Raw genomic sequence first — 15,304 nt, 5'->3', positions numbered from 1 at the left:
GTTTGTCCAGCACATCCCACAGATGTTCGACTGGATTGAGATCTGGGGAATTTAGAGGCTAAATCAACACCTCAAACAAGCTGTTGTGCTCCTCAAACCATTCCTGAACCATTTTTGCTACGTGGCAGAGAGCATTATCCTGCTGAAAGAGGCCACAGCTATCAGGGAATACCATTTCAATGAAAGGGTGTACACGGTCTGCAGCAGTGCTAAAGTAGGTGATATGTGTCAAAGTACCATCCACATAGATGGCAGGACCAAAGGTTTCCCAGCAGAGCAAGTGACACAGAAACAAACATTTTCTTTTACATCCATGTGTAAAAGAAAGCATGATTCATCAGACCAGGCCACCGTCTTTCATTGCTCTGTGGTTCAGTTGTGACGCTCAGGCACCCATTGTTGGCAGTTTCGTCAGTGGACATGACTGGTCTGCAGCTATGCAGCACCATACGCAACAAAGTGCGATGCACTGTGTATCCTGACACTTTTCTATTAGAACCAGCATTAACTTTTTCAGCAATTTGAGCTACAGTAGCTAGTCTGTTGGATCAGGCCACACGGGCCAGCCTTCGTTCCCCAGATTTGACCACCCATAACCTTGTCGCTGGTTCACCACTGTTCCTTCTTTGGACCACTTTTGATACATACTGACCACTGCAGACTGGGAACATCCCACAAGAGCTGCAGTTTTGGAGATCCTCGTCTAGCCATCACAATTAAGACACACACACAAACTTGCTCAAATCCTTACTCTTGCCCATTTTTTCCTGCTTCTAACACATCAACTTTGAGGACAAAATGTTCACTTGCTCCCTAATATATCCCCTCCACTAACAGGTGCCATGATATATTACCTTTTGGCATGCATATAGGCATATATGTGCCAAAAACTGCAGTTTCTTTAACGGCAACTCGAGGGTTCCTCCAAAGCGAGTCAGCCCCCAAAAGGTTTTACAGCAGACAGAAACATACTTACAACCTGGTATAAAAACTGCTGATCTCTGTAAGTATTTCCCCTTTCAGATCAGCTGTGCAGGTGCTAGTGCTTTAACTCGCCTTTTAAAGTTTTATTCAAGCCTTAACGTTGTGCATTTTAAGGAGTCTGGACAGTTTTTACAGCTGGTGCAGCATTACCTGCCTACATTTTTAATGACAGTAGCTACCTGTGCTCCAGTTTCGATGACTGAAAGTATTTTTTTAGTATTTTTAACATAGACTACTAAACATTAGCAGGTATCTGTGTGATCCAGTTATATAGTTCATGAATGCACCATGATAGTGTTAGCTGTTATCTTAGGCCTATTGCCTACTTCTGGCTCCAAAAACAAACAAACAAATTGTTCTACAGTGCTTTACAGTCTGTGTTATCAGGTCTGTCTCTTTAAATATGAAGGTAAGGCCAGCCAGAGGTTATCTTATCTCATCATGATGACTGGAAACAGCCTGACATCTCCTCTACAGCTAGCCAACATGTTAGCTGTTTGTTGTCTGCCTAATTCATATGAAAAGCAAAGAAAGGCTATGTCCTGGAGTGTTTAGTAGCTGGGCACAGTGACTGTTCATTCAACCTTTGACAAAAACGGGAATGTGTTGTATCTACTTGTGTTTGTTACAAGATAATTGTAATATTTGTTCTATAAAACCAGGTTGTCTTGCAGTGCAACCAAATTTTCATTATATTCCATCATTGTTGGAGCAAGACTTCCATTATCCCTTTTGTTGCTTACAGCAAAACACACAGATTGAACTACCTTAAAAGTTGCTGACCCTGTCTGGAAGATGCACTTCACTGTGTGCTAATGTAATGACTGGAAGCTTTCCAGTTTGAAAACCTAGACCGGCTTGATAAACCGTAATTGAGTGAGTAGTGGAGTGAGTAATGTTTTCATGCTCTTGGAAATGATTGTCTTAGAAACTAGTACTGTGCACCCCTTGAGCAAAGCAGGTAACCCCAACAACCATGTCAACTAAAATTTACATTACCTGGTTGTTCTTGCCCTTGGCAGCACACTCCCTCTTCTTATCCTGCGGAGCCGGCCAGTCGATCTGGAGAAAGGAAAGGCACAGACGTGTTGAGCTGCAAGAATGATGTTGTCTGCCTTTTGCCCACAAGTAATATACCTCTAAGTATGCTGTCTATTTGTATATAATATACTGTGTACATATTACATGCTGCAAATAGGGAAAGAAATTGCCTCATTTGTCTCTAACAAGGTGCACAGTGAGACACACCACTGCAAAAAAGTCCTTTCCATTTTTGCCATTTTGTCTAATTCAGTCACTAAGCTCTGTATTCTTAACCACTAGCTGCAGTAACTATAGCAACAGCCATCACCACCATCGGCAGTACGTTTGACAAATATAGTTTAATACTCAAAATTTTAACATCTTAAAGATGATCTCTAGCAGGAACTGAGAGTGGATGTACATGAATAAAAAAAAAAAAGAAAAAAAGAAGGCAAAGATATGTTCAGAACGATGTGTTATAGCGGTTCATCCTAAACTAAACACGCAGTAAAGTTAATTAAAACAGTCCACCGACCGAGCTGCCCAGGTGGTGCAGAGAACAGCCACAGGGTTCTTTCCCTGGCAGCTGTGTTTCTGCCCGATCAAACCTGTGATTTGTGGTAGGTAGGAAGCCGTGAGGTCTTTACTGCAGAACAATTCTCTGATGATTGTACCATTGTTTAAAGGATCAAAGCCAGACTGAAAAGAGTTCAAATTTAATGCACTTGTACAAAGTACTTCTCTAGCTGTGGGCTTTTATCCTCCAAAAGGTAAAATTTTGCTGAGACATGTAGGGGGAAAGAATTTTTTTATTTTTTTAAAGTCCACATACTTTGACACTTCATATATCCATACTTTGTTTAACCAAGAAACATTGGGATTTATTTACAGTAGCTACTTTTCTGAAACTGTAACACATGGCTTAACCCTGCTATGTGGACACAAGTCCAAAATATGAACTCTATTTACTAAGAGGTTTCCACACCATTAAAAATAATTAGACTGGCCATTACAGGGAGAGAACAGCAGCATATTTAAAATTAAACTGATTTACTTGACTGGATTTAAACCAGCAGCAATCAAATCATGGGCTCCTGCCATATAACACACGGGTAGGTAGACTGTCGTTTAAAAATGAGATACGCATTAAAACAATAGTGGCAAATTTTAATGGTCTTAAACAGGAAAGAACTATGAGCCTGGTTGGTTTTACAAATGAACTTCGGTATAAGCCAATATGAGCATAACTACATACATTTTACATATGAAGAAGATAAAGGACATGAAAATTATTCACCTTAGCCTTTGCTATCACTATTTATTGAGTATCCTGTGTTTACTAGGGACACGATAGAGCTACAGTGGTCAAGCTTTAATAAGCGACCTAATCAATAGGCTCAGTGGCTGTGAAATATCACCTGCAGGATCGGTGGTCACCAGTCATCCCAAGAATTTCTCCGCACATATTAAGCATTAGAATAAATATAAATTCAGGAGGTAGTATTAGCTGCCCTCAGTATCAATGACTAATGGCTTATAAAGACAAGCCCCCCTCTAAATCCCATTAATGCACTGCTTTGGGAAAGGCTGTGCCTCAGGAAGTAGAGCAGTTCATCTACTAAGGTTGGTGGTTCAATCCCTGACTGCTCCATTCTGCGTGCCAAACTATCCTTGGGCAAGATACCAGACCCCCGAGTTGCTCCCGATGCGTTCGTCGGAGCGTGAATGTGTGTGAATGTTAGACAGAAAGCACTTAAATGTGGAAAGTGCTTGTATGAATATCTGTGTGTGTGAATGGGTGAATGAGACACGCTGTATGAAGTGCTTTGAGCGCTCATGCAGAGTGGAAAAGCGCTAAATAAGAATCAGTGCATCTTACTTTAATAATGTGCAGCAGCTTTTTAAGCCCTGTTCAGAATTGGCATTAACATGCATCTCGGGAGATCTGATCAAAGTGGACAGCTCTAAGTGCGCCAGTTCACACCTGGTATTAGAATGCATCTCCACATGTGTCTTGAGTGACCACTTTTGATTGGATTTCATCCCCCCAATCTATATGCAAATACATGTAGAACTTAAATCATTTCTGTCTGCAAAGACCAAATATTCTTGTTCTGCATGGGTCAAATTTTCCAAACCTGCCCTCCCCTGCAACCGCATTACCAGAACTGACCTGTTGCCTGCATTTAAGATGCAGGCCAACACTGCCATGCTATTATAAGTCCTGCAACCTGTGTCTGCAAATACACGCACAGGCTACACAGCCATTCCCTTCAAAGTGCTTTATTTTTACTTGCACAACTGGCCGGCAGCCTTATGCAAAATGAATGGCTACTAATATCCTAAAATATGAATGGGCTTATTTAAACCTGCGATATAGCTTCAAGAGATTCATTAAAAAAATGGACAAGTAAAGATTCGGTTGAACAGCTGCATACAAATGGCGGCATTGGGAGTTAAGGTCAGTTAATAGGGATTCATTAACTATAACAGCCTTACTGAAGATAACAAAAACATATAAAAACACGAAGCACTGGCCGATCACTGATGTCCTGTTGTCTGATCAGCTGTGAATTGACGGGTAAAAGGATTGTCCATCCATCCATCCTTTTTCTGCGATGTTTCAAAATTAAAAAGAAACTAAATTCTGGCAGCTGATGAGGCTGCTTTTGAGATCTGTTATCAGTAAAGCTGTTTAGCCTGAATATTAATGCTGTGGTATACCATTATTTCTACAGAAAACAAAACAGCCTTTGTTCCTACCCTGTGGTTCCTGCTTTTAATTCATTCTTATTGGTGCGAAGCATGTGAGTTCTGCAGGCCCAACCTTTAATATGACCCAGGACACATTCGTGTAGACAGTGCAGAAAAATCTGTCCACGTGCTGCCCAGACAATCTCTGAATGTGGTCTGAGAGACTGGGACTCAGTGAATACTGGGTGCATTCGCAGCTATACTTAAGTCTGTTCATTCTGACTGGTTGCAAGTTCCTAAAATTGTTGGTTAAGCTAAGTAGAACAAAGATGCTCAAATTTCACATCATGTGAAATTCCAGTGGGATCCGTTATTCTGATTAAGAGTAGGGTAATCATTCCACTGTGTGGAAGTGGGCTCTAAAATGCTGGAACAAGGTGAACTAGTCCATAAACAGAACAGACTGAAATTCATAAAAGAAAATTATTGAATGAAATAATCCACAGTCATCATGGGGGGAAAGAAAATAATTAAATAATGCAGTAGAAAGCACTTCAAACGCAGATGGGAGCTGCTTGTCTCAAGAAAGTCTAAATGCTGGGAAAAACATCCCTAGAAAATATCCAGGGAAGAAAGACAGACAGCAGCAAAGAAATAAAAGCGAAGCAGTTACAGGAAAGAAAGGCAGGCGCGAGAGAGTGATGGGCAGATGGTGACAGAGGGGCCGGACTATTCCCTCGTCCCCGTTCAGTTATTTTTCTGACTTGGCTTCTTCCGTCTACATTGCACACTGGGGGCTGACAACAGGTGATCTTATCATTACTGTAAGACTCATAACCCTCACTCAAACAGCCAGCGGCTGAGCCAGCCCTGTCAGTGTGTGTGGGTATGTGTGTGTGCATCTAATAATTGCTCATTACAGCAGTAAATCAGATCGCAATCCCCAAACCGCTGCGGGCTGCTCACTACACCTTCATTGCATTGCTGTAATTGTATTGATCGCAATATGGACCAATTATTGAGGGAGCAAAGCAAAACCAGATTGAGCCTTTGAGGGTTTAGCATCTCTCTGTGTGCAAGTGCGTGTGTGCATCAGGTCAAGTCAAGGGTATTTATAGAGTGCTTTAAAGAAACATGTTTGCCCCAGAGTGCTTTGCAGGAAAACAAGATCCACAAATTAAAACAAGGACGGTAAAAAAACAAGACTGAATGAGTGCATCGTGAACTCCGAGGAACAGGACCAGAGCCTGGGCAAGTGTGCGTGAGTGCCTGTCTACTCCCACACATTCACAGTGGATATGTTTGTGCTGTTAGAAGTGAAATATTGGAGCCAATAGCCGCACGCATTATCATCTTAATATCTGGCAGCCTGCTCACAGCATTACTGTTGGAGACTTTCAGCACAAACTTGAAAACAAGAGTAGTTTAATAACCTTGCAGAATAACTGTAAATCATCACTGCACAAACATTTAGAGCTTTAATATTGTAAACACCCTTTTTTATAATTAGCAAAGATGATTCTTGTTTGTGACTATACCAGTCGGACCAGTTTAATTCAGCTGACGGATCTGCAGAGCTGAACAGACTGAAAGCAGTAATATCTCAAGTGAAATAGCTAAGATGGTGTGTTAGAGAAATAAAGACCAGACCTTTATAATTTGCCAATACTTTTGGATAACTGCCTAAAAAATAAAAAGGGCAAAAATGTTTTTTTTTTTTTTTGTAGCTACCTAGCTAAAATGGCTGCTGGCTAAACACACACATCACCAGATTTTGTGCCAAGCAGACGCGCAATTTGTCATAAAACTATTGTTAAAGTTAGCAGCAACACACTTAATGTTAACCACTTACTCTGTTGAGTGTAAACTGTATTGCTGTAGCATTTGTTAACAAAACAAATGGTTTTGTTTTTTTGTTTAACTGATGCTAATGTTAACAAAGCTTCACAGTCCATCATACTTTTGTCTATATAACATTATTTTCAAGTTTCTGTTTGAATTAAAATAATGCTTCTTGAAATCGTCTCGTGCTTGTCTTGTATGTTCTTGTTTTGATGTACATTTGGTCTCTTTCAGGGCTCGGCATAACCTTGAAATAACATAACCCCCCCCCCCCCCCACCCTTTCAAAATAAAGGAAACTTAAAAAAAAAAATGCACGTGGGTCAAGCCAAATGACATGTTGACACAATAGAAGCACAACGTTCTTAATATATTTTGTTATATTCTCGGTCCTTCAAGGAGGGCACTATTACATTTTGAGAATGTATTCATTTGCTTGGTAATTTTTACAATTTAAGCTTCGATGTGGCCCGCGGTGTTAAGAAGAAATACACGCCAGACTGACAAAAGACCTAACAACCAGAGTGACTCAGTCGACTTTGTTATTGTACTATAAAGTCCTTTGATTGCCTGCCAGATTATGTGTTCTCAAATGTCCTTGAGTCTAAAAGGGGAAAAAAAATAGAATAAGGTCAGCCTGTTAGTTAACAGACTTCAAAAAAGTATGGCAGAGACAGAGATTGTGTTTAATGTTTTCTTCCTTGTTCATCCAAGCTGAACCTTTATAATTTTTAAAGACTTTCTATAATAATTCTATCACACATGATATCATAATTGAATTTGGTCTATTTAAATTAACTATTTGAAATGCGTGTTTATCTCTGCAGCACTCTGTACGAAGTCGTGCGAAGGATGCTTTTTGTTCCTGAACTGTCCATCATGAAGCTGCGTGATATTAAATCTTATGTGTTATCATTTAATTTGTTGCATTTCTACAAAAGAGTCTGAGAATGTGTGGGTGTTTGCAGCGGCAGTCAGGCAGTAATTATTTTTCTTGAAATCGTTCCTTGTCCTTATTGAACTGTAATATATTTATATCCCTTTCACTGTCAAAAACAAAACAAAACAAAAAGCTTTTAAAACACATTTGTGTGATTATGTATTACCTGTGGTCGTAGCTGTCTGCTAATGTCGTTGGGGTCCAAGGCGAACAAAGCTTCCCGTGCGCCGACGTACAAAACCCTCTCGTGGTCAGACAGAGTCAGCATGCTGTAGTTGAACACTCCAGGAACGCTGAACCTTGCCATGCTGTCCAGCACATCTGGATAAAGACACACAGATACATCAATGCATTACATCACATGATAACACATAGCTGCATTTTCTTTGGCTGATCTGTTGACAGATGAATAACACCTGAGAAGAACATTTCACGCTTTCCTTGACGAAATTTGTTGACGTCTCAACTCAATCGCACCTCCGAGCTTCACCCACACCACCGCCTATAGATTAGCGTCATCCACCGTGATACATCTCTCCCACTTCTTTTCACTGAGATTTTGTGTTGTACCTCCACACAGCCATTAAATGCTACCCAACAGAGCTCCTGCCTGTGAGAGCTCGTGCATTGTGGGCTCATGAACTAAACCACGACAGCCTTCCGTGCTGGTCAAAGGCGTCACCAACATGTTTTTGGTGTCACTAAACAACAAATCTATGAGAAAATTTTGGTTTATATTATAATTAAAACAGAACTACACTGCTGTAACTCCTCTGGCGTCTGTTTTATGGCTTCACAAAACCCAATGATGAAAGCCTTTGGCCAATTATGAATGCGGAGGAGTGTAACACGGTATAAAATTCAAAAGTATAACTTCCACCTGGAGGAGTGGGGTTCAAATACTGTGTGAAGAAAAAAGGCAGTATTTTTACTTTAATGCAATATTTCCAGATACTGCAGTTGCCTTGATCAACATTTTATTTAATTAAAAAAAGGACTTTGAGTAAATTAAAAGTGTCATGGTCCTGGGCCGTATGCCCAGCATTTTGTGTTTAGTTTTGTTTTCCCTGAAGTTTTGTTATTTCCCAGTTTGTTTTGGTGTTCTGGTTCCCTTTGTCCCTGTCTCCCCTGCATCTGTGGTCTTGACCTCCTTTCATACTGAGTTTTATTCCCAGTGTTGTGACTAGTCTGCATCTCTATCCCGTGTCTGTGTGCCAGTCCCCCGTGTCTAGTCTGCGTGTACCTTGTTAAGTCACTTCCTGTTTTATTTTGACAGTCTTGTGTTCCCTGTGCTTTGTGCTTAGTTTTGCGTCCCCTGTGCTGTGCCCTGCTGTTTCCTTTTGCCCTAATTACATTAAGCCTTCAATTTTCTTCTGTTCATTGCCACGTCGTTGTCTATGACTCCTGCTGCTGTGTGTGTGTCCCTGTGTTTGTTTTCACGCATTTAGTTCTGGCACCCGTCCATCCCAGTATAGTCCTGATCTTTTTTTTTTTCCACAGTAAACACCTTTTTTGTTAAGTTCTGCCTGTGAGTCCTGCATTTTGGGGTCTTCCCGCTCCTGCCGCACAGCGCGACATGACAAAAAGAATGCAGTCGCAGCAGACAACTCAGTGAACAAGCTCTAAATGAACTGTAACCTGCCGGTTACAAGTTAACAACTTGTAACCGGCACATATATCACTGGGCAACTAAAGAAAAGTGGCGCTAAGAGTATGATCAACTGACTGTGCATTTGCCAAATAGCAAGAAACAGCTGCAAAAAAAAAAAAATACTAAGGACGTGCAAATTGGCATGTGTTGACTCACACATTTGCAATGTTAGCTTTGTAAACTGATAATTTAACAGTTGTGTTTACGTCTTATCGCACTTCCCCCAGTACAACTCCTTCAGTCCAGATATTTAACATTTTTTTGAGAAAACTTATACTCTCCAAACCAACATTTGATTTAACTGACAAAGATTTAATTTTGACCCTTTTCAATGTACTCAGCTACTACAATTACAAGAATACACTTTTTTATCAAATGGGTTTATTGAATATGTAATTAAACGAACATAACTGCAGGTTAGGAAGGAGGTCATAACGTGCCAGGTTTTGAGGAGTTTGCTGAGACTACCCACAATATCTAGCTTGAAGATCTCCTGTAAATTATTCCTGCAGGATGGCGCACTGCACGGAAAGCTTCCCAAGCTCTGTATTTACTTTGAGAACCTGGAGCAGAAGCCGTGTCTTCGGGGAAAGTCTGATAAGTTCCAGATCTACATGTCAGCAGTGTGATAAGGCAGTCGTCTATTTAGAAAAGCTGTGCAAATAAACAAGAGGCAATGATGCTCTCTCAGACCAGCCCTTGTTTTGATGGAGAGTGCATGGGTGTGTACCATTACACCCAAACATTATGAATCTAATAGCATAGTTTGCCAGAATCTCGAGCTCTTAAAGTGGGAGCACGTTGATGAATATAGATGATTGATTTAGGGCTGATGCAAAGACTGAAAGAGTGCATAATCTGCAGAATCACAACTATCCTTCAACAGCTTCAATCAGCCAGTGCTTTAGAGCAAGTTTTAAAAGTGCATTTGCCACGAGCCAGAAGCCAAGATGTTTGTATTCATACACTTGTTCAATAAAAATTCCATTAAGAGAGGTAGCTTTCAAATTGGGAAAATCGACTAATCTTGTTTAGGAAAACAACTTAAATTGTGTTTAGCCTCAATTTAACACAGCTTTAAGACCAAAGATTGTTAAAGCACTTATAAACTCAGCATTGCGGCATTACGAAAACTCATTCTTTGATAAGGAACGGAGTAATCGAAGCTATACAAAGCACCAGCACCAGGGATTTAAAGTTGGACCATTATTATTTCAAATGGAAAATGCAAACGATAAATGAGACTGGAATCTTGCACTGCCGCATGCAGATCACATTTTAATGCAGGGCTTTACAAGCCCGTGTAATGCTTTGTTTATATAGCTTTCTGTGCATGTAAAGGGTCCGCAAAGTCCTCAAAGCAAAGAATGAGCAGTCTACTTTTTATATACTTGCCGGAGCCATACGTCTAACTTTGAAATATCTCAGCCAACAGCACAGCACAGCAAAAGTTTTGTTGTCAGCTGCAAGAGAGAACACTCTCTCCCAGAACCCGAGGAAATGAAGACCCCCCCACACACACACAAAAAAAAGAAAAAAAGTAGAGAACTCCTTACTTTTATAATGTTGCATGACCAGAGCTATGTCTCGACACTATGAGGCTGAGGGACAATTAGAGGCTGTAGGAACCAATAAATGAGGACAGGGTGTTTTCATGTTGCCTTTTGTGCTACAGTGCAGTCTATGCTGAGCTGGCTTTTTTTGTTAGCACCATCCACATGTGAAAAGGTGACTCGGTGAAAGCTTTCTAATAAACTAATGAAATATTCTGCAGTTGTAAAGAAAGAAATTTGGATATGCACCTAATTTTTTTTGCACGTTTCACCTCTCCAGCAAGCCTAATGAAATTTTTGCATAATCTTTCTGACAGCACTGAAAGCACAGCTCTGTTTTTATTGTCACCTTGGAGGAAAAATAAAGGGTCAGACACAAATAGCTTTGTAAATAGTACAGTTATTAATTCACGTCTGCAGGAGTAGCTCCTCGTTCTGAACTCTGAACAAAGGGCTTGAGGGCCTTTTGGGAATGGTCTTGTTAGGTGTTAGCTTCTTTAGAGTGCTGCGCATATAATCAAAGAAATGGAGTATAACTGGCTAGTCAGAGCAAACGGACAGCATGGGGATTTTATTTGTGATCCTTGTAGCATGCTCTATGAAGTGCCTCTATAGTGTAGTAGTTTACACATTCGCCTAACAAGCAAAGGATCCCCAGTTCAGTCTCGGCACGAGACACAGATCCTTTTGGACTTGTATCGGGAAGAATATCTGGTGTAAAAATCGGCCAAATCAAACGTGTGGTGTCCCTCGTGATTGAGGGAGCAGCTGAAAGTAGCAGACTCGGTTGGGATAATTAGCCACGATCAGTCGTCTAATGTATTTGTATGTTCTTCACACACAGTCTCAGGCTGTATATGAACAAAACACTGAATCAGCCACAGCACTGCGGACCACTGCTTTGAAGCCTCAAGTTCAACATTTTGATCTTGAAACTGAAAAACGGACCCGAATGCTCTGACTGAGAAGCCGAGGACACGGCATACCCACGCAGTAGTGACTTGTCATTAACTGTGTGAGGTCTATGTCATCATCGGTGGCGACCCTAACCCCTAACCCTTAATCCTAACTCCAACCATTAGGTTGGTCTAAGTCATCATAGGTTTACCGGCTATGACCTCAGAGGATTAACAAGGTAGCCCTGCCCTTGGTCTTACCCTTATTTTATTGATGATGCTTACTCATTTTAGTGTAACTGGAACTATAATTTACAAAATGATGCTGTTTTCATATTTAAGGCTGTGTGAGAGGTGGATTAATTGCAGACTGAAATGCAGGACACAGGAGACAGGAATGGCAAAGAGAGTTTTAATGCTGATAGTCCAGGGCATAAACAAAGTCCAGAGTCCAAGAAACAAATTACAAAGGCAGGAAATCAGAAATCTCTTGGGATGCAGAACTCTAGGAACACAGGGAATACATGACGAGCAGCACGCAGCCGTGTGGGGAGACTGAGACAGTATATATAAAAGGTAATGAAGGAAGTGGAAACAAGTGGGGAACACGGCTGAAGACAACTAACCAAATGAGACGGGGAAGTAAAACAACACAAGACAGTGAGCCAGACTTACCAAAATAAAACAGGAAGAGAGACACGACTGAACGGGGAAACAAGATTAGCTAGATGCAACAAGAAACACATAAAGACCAACGCAAGGAACAGAATGGGAATGCTAAAGTGAACTAATAAATCCAAAGTCATGTATGACTAAAGGAAGAACTAAAGACACAAAAAACAAAACGATAACAAACCAAGACCAAGCATCAGAAGGTAACAAAGCTCACGAGCGCAAGGAAATACAAAACTATGAACACATACAGAACACAAATATAAATCACTTCTCAAAACCCCAAAGAACTAATAATTTACAGAAAAACTCAGACCCCTGGGTCCACTCCACAGGGATCAGGATAGCTGTAGTGATTCTGTATTGAAGCCTTGAAACTAGTGACAGAAAACACTAATCAGGAAAATGTTCACTCAAGTGTGAGTTTTCTCACTTCCATACAAGTTACCCCCTGCTGACCATCAGAATTCCTTGTAAAACACAAGCCCGGCTTTCTTTTTCAAGTGTTGCTGCAATTACTGCTGTAATTTGATTAAAATTACCAAATATTAGTTGCCTTTTGTCAACTCAGCTACCATCCTTTGACACGAAATAGACGACTCGATGTGATACATTCCCAGATTGTTTAATTTGTTGTGGATTACCCGCGATTTGGGGTTGTTTGTCATTTTTGCTGCTCACAGGCTGACACAAACAATCACAAAAAGATTATGACAAAAAAAAATCACAAAATGCTCTTTCCCATCTGTGGAGACGGAGCTGGAGCCGACTTCTTTTTTTTTTCCATAAAAATTTTAAAAAGGCGCAGCCACTGTTTTGCTATTTCCTCTCAGACACACACGCATGCATATACACGCACAAACACACACACACACACACCATTCAAATCCCCTGACAAGCATGCAGACAAACTAGTGGTGCAGAGCAGAAGGGAAAGCTGAGACAGAGACGGGAGGAAAGAGAAAAAGGATGGTGTTTAGTTTTCATTATCCACACTCATGTTGCTTGTAGTGTCACCTTGTTCTCCCGCTCCTCCCCTCTCTCACTTTATCTGGGCTGATAGAATGTGTGCAAAATGCGAGGCGACGACAGCCAGCGCCGCACGTAATGTGATCTCATATAGCGAATAAGAATATTTCTTTTTTTGTTTTCTATGCCAGCAGTATTTTCATGTCTTTTGCCTTTTTTTTTTTGTCTTTTTTTTTTTTTTTTTTTTTTTTTGCTTCAACTGAAAATAGCAGCTGAAATCCAGGGAGGGAGCATCAGGAACCGGTGTGATTTATGGTGTGACTAACTGCTCATGTGATGCTGTGGCCTACTTGGGACTAAATAGACTTATATACACGGAGAAGCCTGTTCTGGGTGAAGGAGCACGTCATGTGTGAGTGTGTGTGTGTGTGTGTATGTGTGCGTGTGAGAGACAAGAGAAAGCGAGGTCAAAAAAAAGGAAAGGGGGGTGTGTTGTAAGCTTGAGAGTGTAAACTGTTTAACTCTTACGATGCACTTGATGCCTTTGAACTTCAAGGCTTTTTTCTTCTTCTCTCTATAACCACTTGATAGCAAATAATAGTACTGTGCAGTTATATCTTTATATATGTTTATTACAAAAATATGTGCAGGTGATTTTACACTAATGATGGCAAGTAAACCAAGGGCACCCACAGTTGAATGGCACCTGTGTAAACTCCATCCGCTGACGAGCACCACGTGACACTGAATTATTGGACCAAGATTGCTTTGCTATCTGAATTTCCCACTGACACAATTTCAAAATATATACTGTTACACCATTGTGGTGTCAAGATGTCCTGCTTTGCACAGACTGTTATCCCTTCCCCTTCATCTTACATACTGAGGCAATGTTCCACATTTCAATTGGCTCAAACTCATCTGGGTTTCACACGGAATATGTTGCTCAAAAACTGATGTGTTGACCTGTGAATGCATCCCCGCTGAATCCCAACAGCGACAGAAGACGGAACAGCAGCAGAAACAATGGTTTTAACAGCTACTGTGACAGTAAAAAAGGAAAACATGAAGCTCGCACAAGACCGTAAATACAAACGTAGCTTCCATTCATGCTTACTGTGTTGACTGAAGGAAAGCTGCCTTCAGATAAAAATACAGTATATTTTTCCTTCACATAATCGATGCTAAACCTTCAGCCTGAATATCAACTTCAGACTGCCTCTCAGCATTACTAATGTGCCCCCCCCCCACAAACCGACACTTTGCTCAACATTTCATTGTTGTTGTTGGGATATGATCATCCTGCGGCTACACCCTAGAGTGGAAGGTTATGAAATGCCTTGAGTTTTTTCACCAAGTTACATGTTTACACCTCAAGTATTCTAGCTCTACTAAAAGGTCAAATTTTGAGGTGCATTTATGCATTCATACAGCAGTGTGTGTGTGGGTGGGGGGGTCCACTGGACACTAGTAACAAATGAGTACTCCCTGACCGCTTACGAGTGGCTGCTGTGATTGTTGATAGTTGCTCTGGAATCGATTGCTAAGGCTCCACTGATGCATGACAGTCAGTGACCTCCTGGTAACCACCTATTGCTAGGTGGAAAATCCTCCTTGGGATTGCTTTGGTTGATTAGCCGATTGGTGCGGTTGTAATTTGCATGGAAAATGCAGACTTGTCTATATATGCTTGCTTATTGAATAGGAATTTTGTTTGAAAACCCATTTTAATAATGCAAAAAATGTGGCATTTGATTATTAGGCAGGCGCTGGGGCAAAAATGAACTCTAATAACTGGTGAGTTACAGACCCTTGAATCATGGTTTTTCCAGTGAGGGCAAAGCAGATGCAGAAAGTTACCAGATATACTGGGTTTTAACTCTCCAAAGTGTAACAAACCAATTTTAAAGCACCATTTTGACCATCTTAGGTCACTGAAACCCTTTAATTTGGACAAGTTCAGCTTAAAGAAATCCTAAGACGTAACGTGTTTTGAAGGGTACAGAGGGATGGAAGGAGAGAGATAGAAGAGGGAAGTGAAGATATAACCAAAGGAAGGAAGGGGGATAAGTACTGAAGTT

General features: G+C 40.8%; 1 protein-coding gene across 2 annotated transcripts in view; it reads right to left on the bottom strand.

Annotated features, from left to right (window-relative positions):
• The window catches only part of sema4c (sema domain, immunoglobulin domain (Ig), transmembrane domain (TM) and short cytoplasmic domain, (semaphorin) 4C), a 108,925-nt gene that overhangs the window by 23,127 nt on the left and 70,494 nt on the right, over nt 1-15,304 (bottom strand). For both annotated transcript variants that reach the window (XM_030738259.1, XM_030738258.1), the window contains 2 exons: nt 7,649-7,803; nt 1,984-2,046 (listed from right to left, as the gene is read on the bottom strand). In XM_030738259.1, the coding sequence (XP_030594119.1) occupies nt 1,984-2,046; nt 7,649-7,803 (218 nt within the window). The remainder of the gene's footprint in view (nt 1-1,983; nt 2,047-7,648; nt 7,804-15,304) is intronic.

The sequence above is a fragment of the Archocentrus centrarchus genome, chromosome 9, assembly GCF_007364275.1.
Source record: "Archocentrus centrarchus isolate MPI-CPG fArcCen1 chromosome 9, fArcCen1, whole genome shotgun sequence".
NCBI lineage: Eukaryota > Metazoa > Chordata > Actinopteri > Cichliformes > Cichlidae > Archocentrus > Archocentrus centrarchus.
This window is presented reverse-complemented; position numbering and strand designations above follow the sequence as displayed.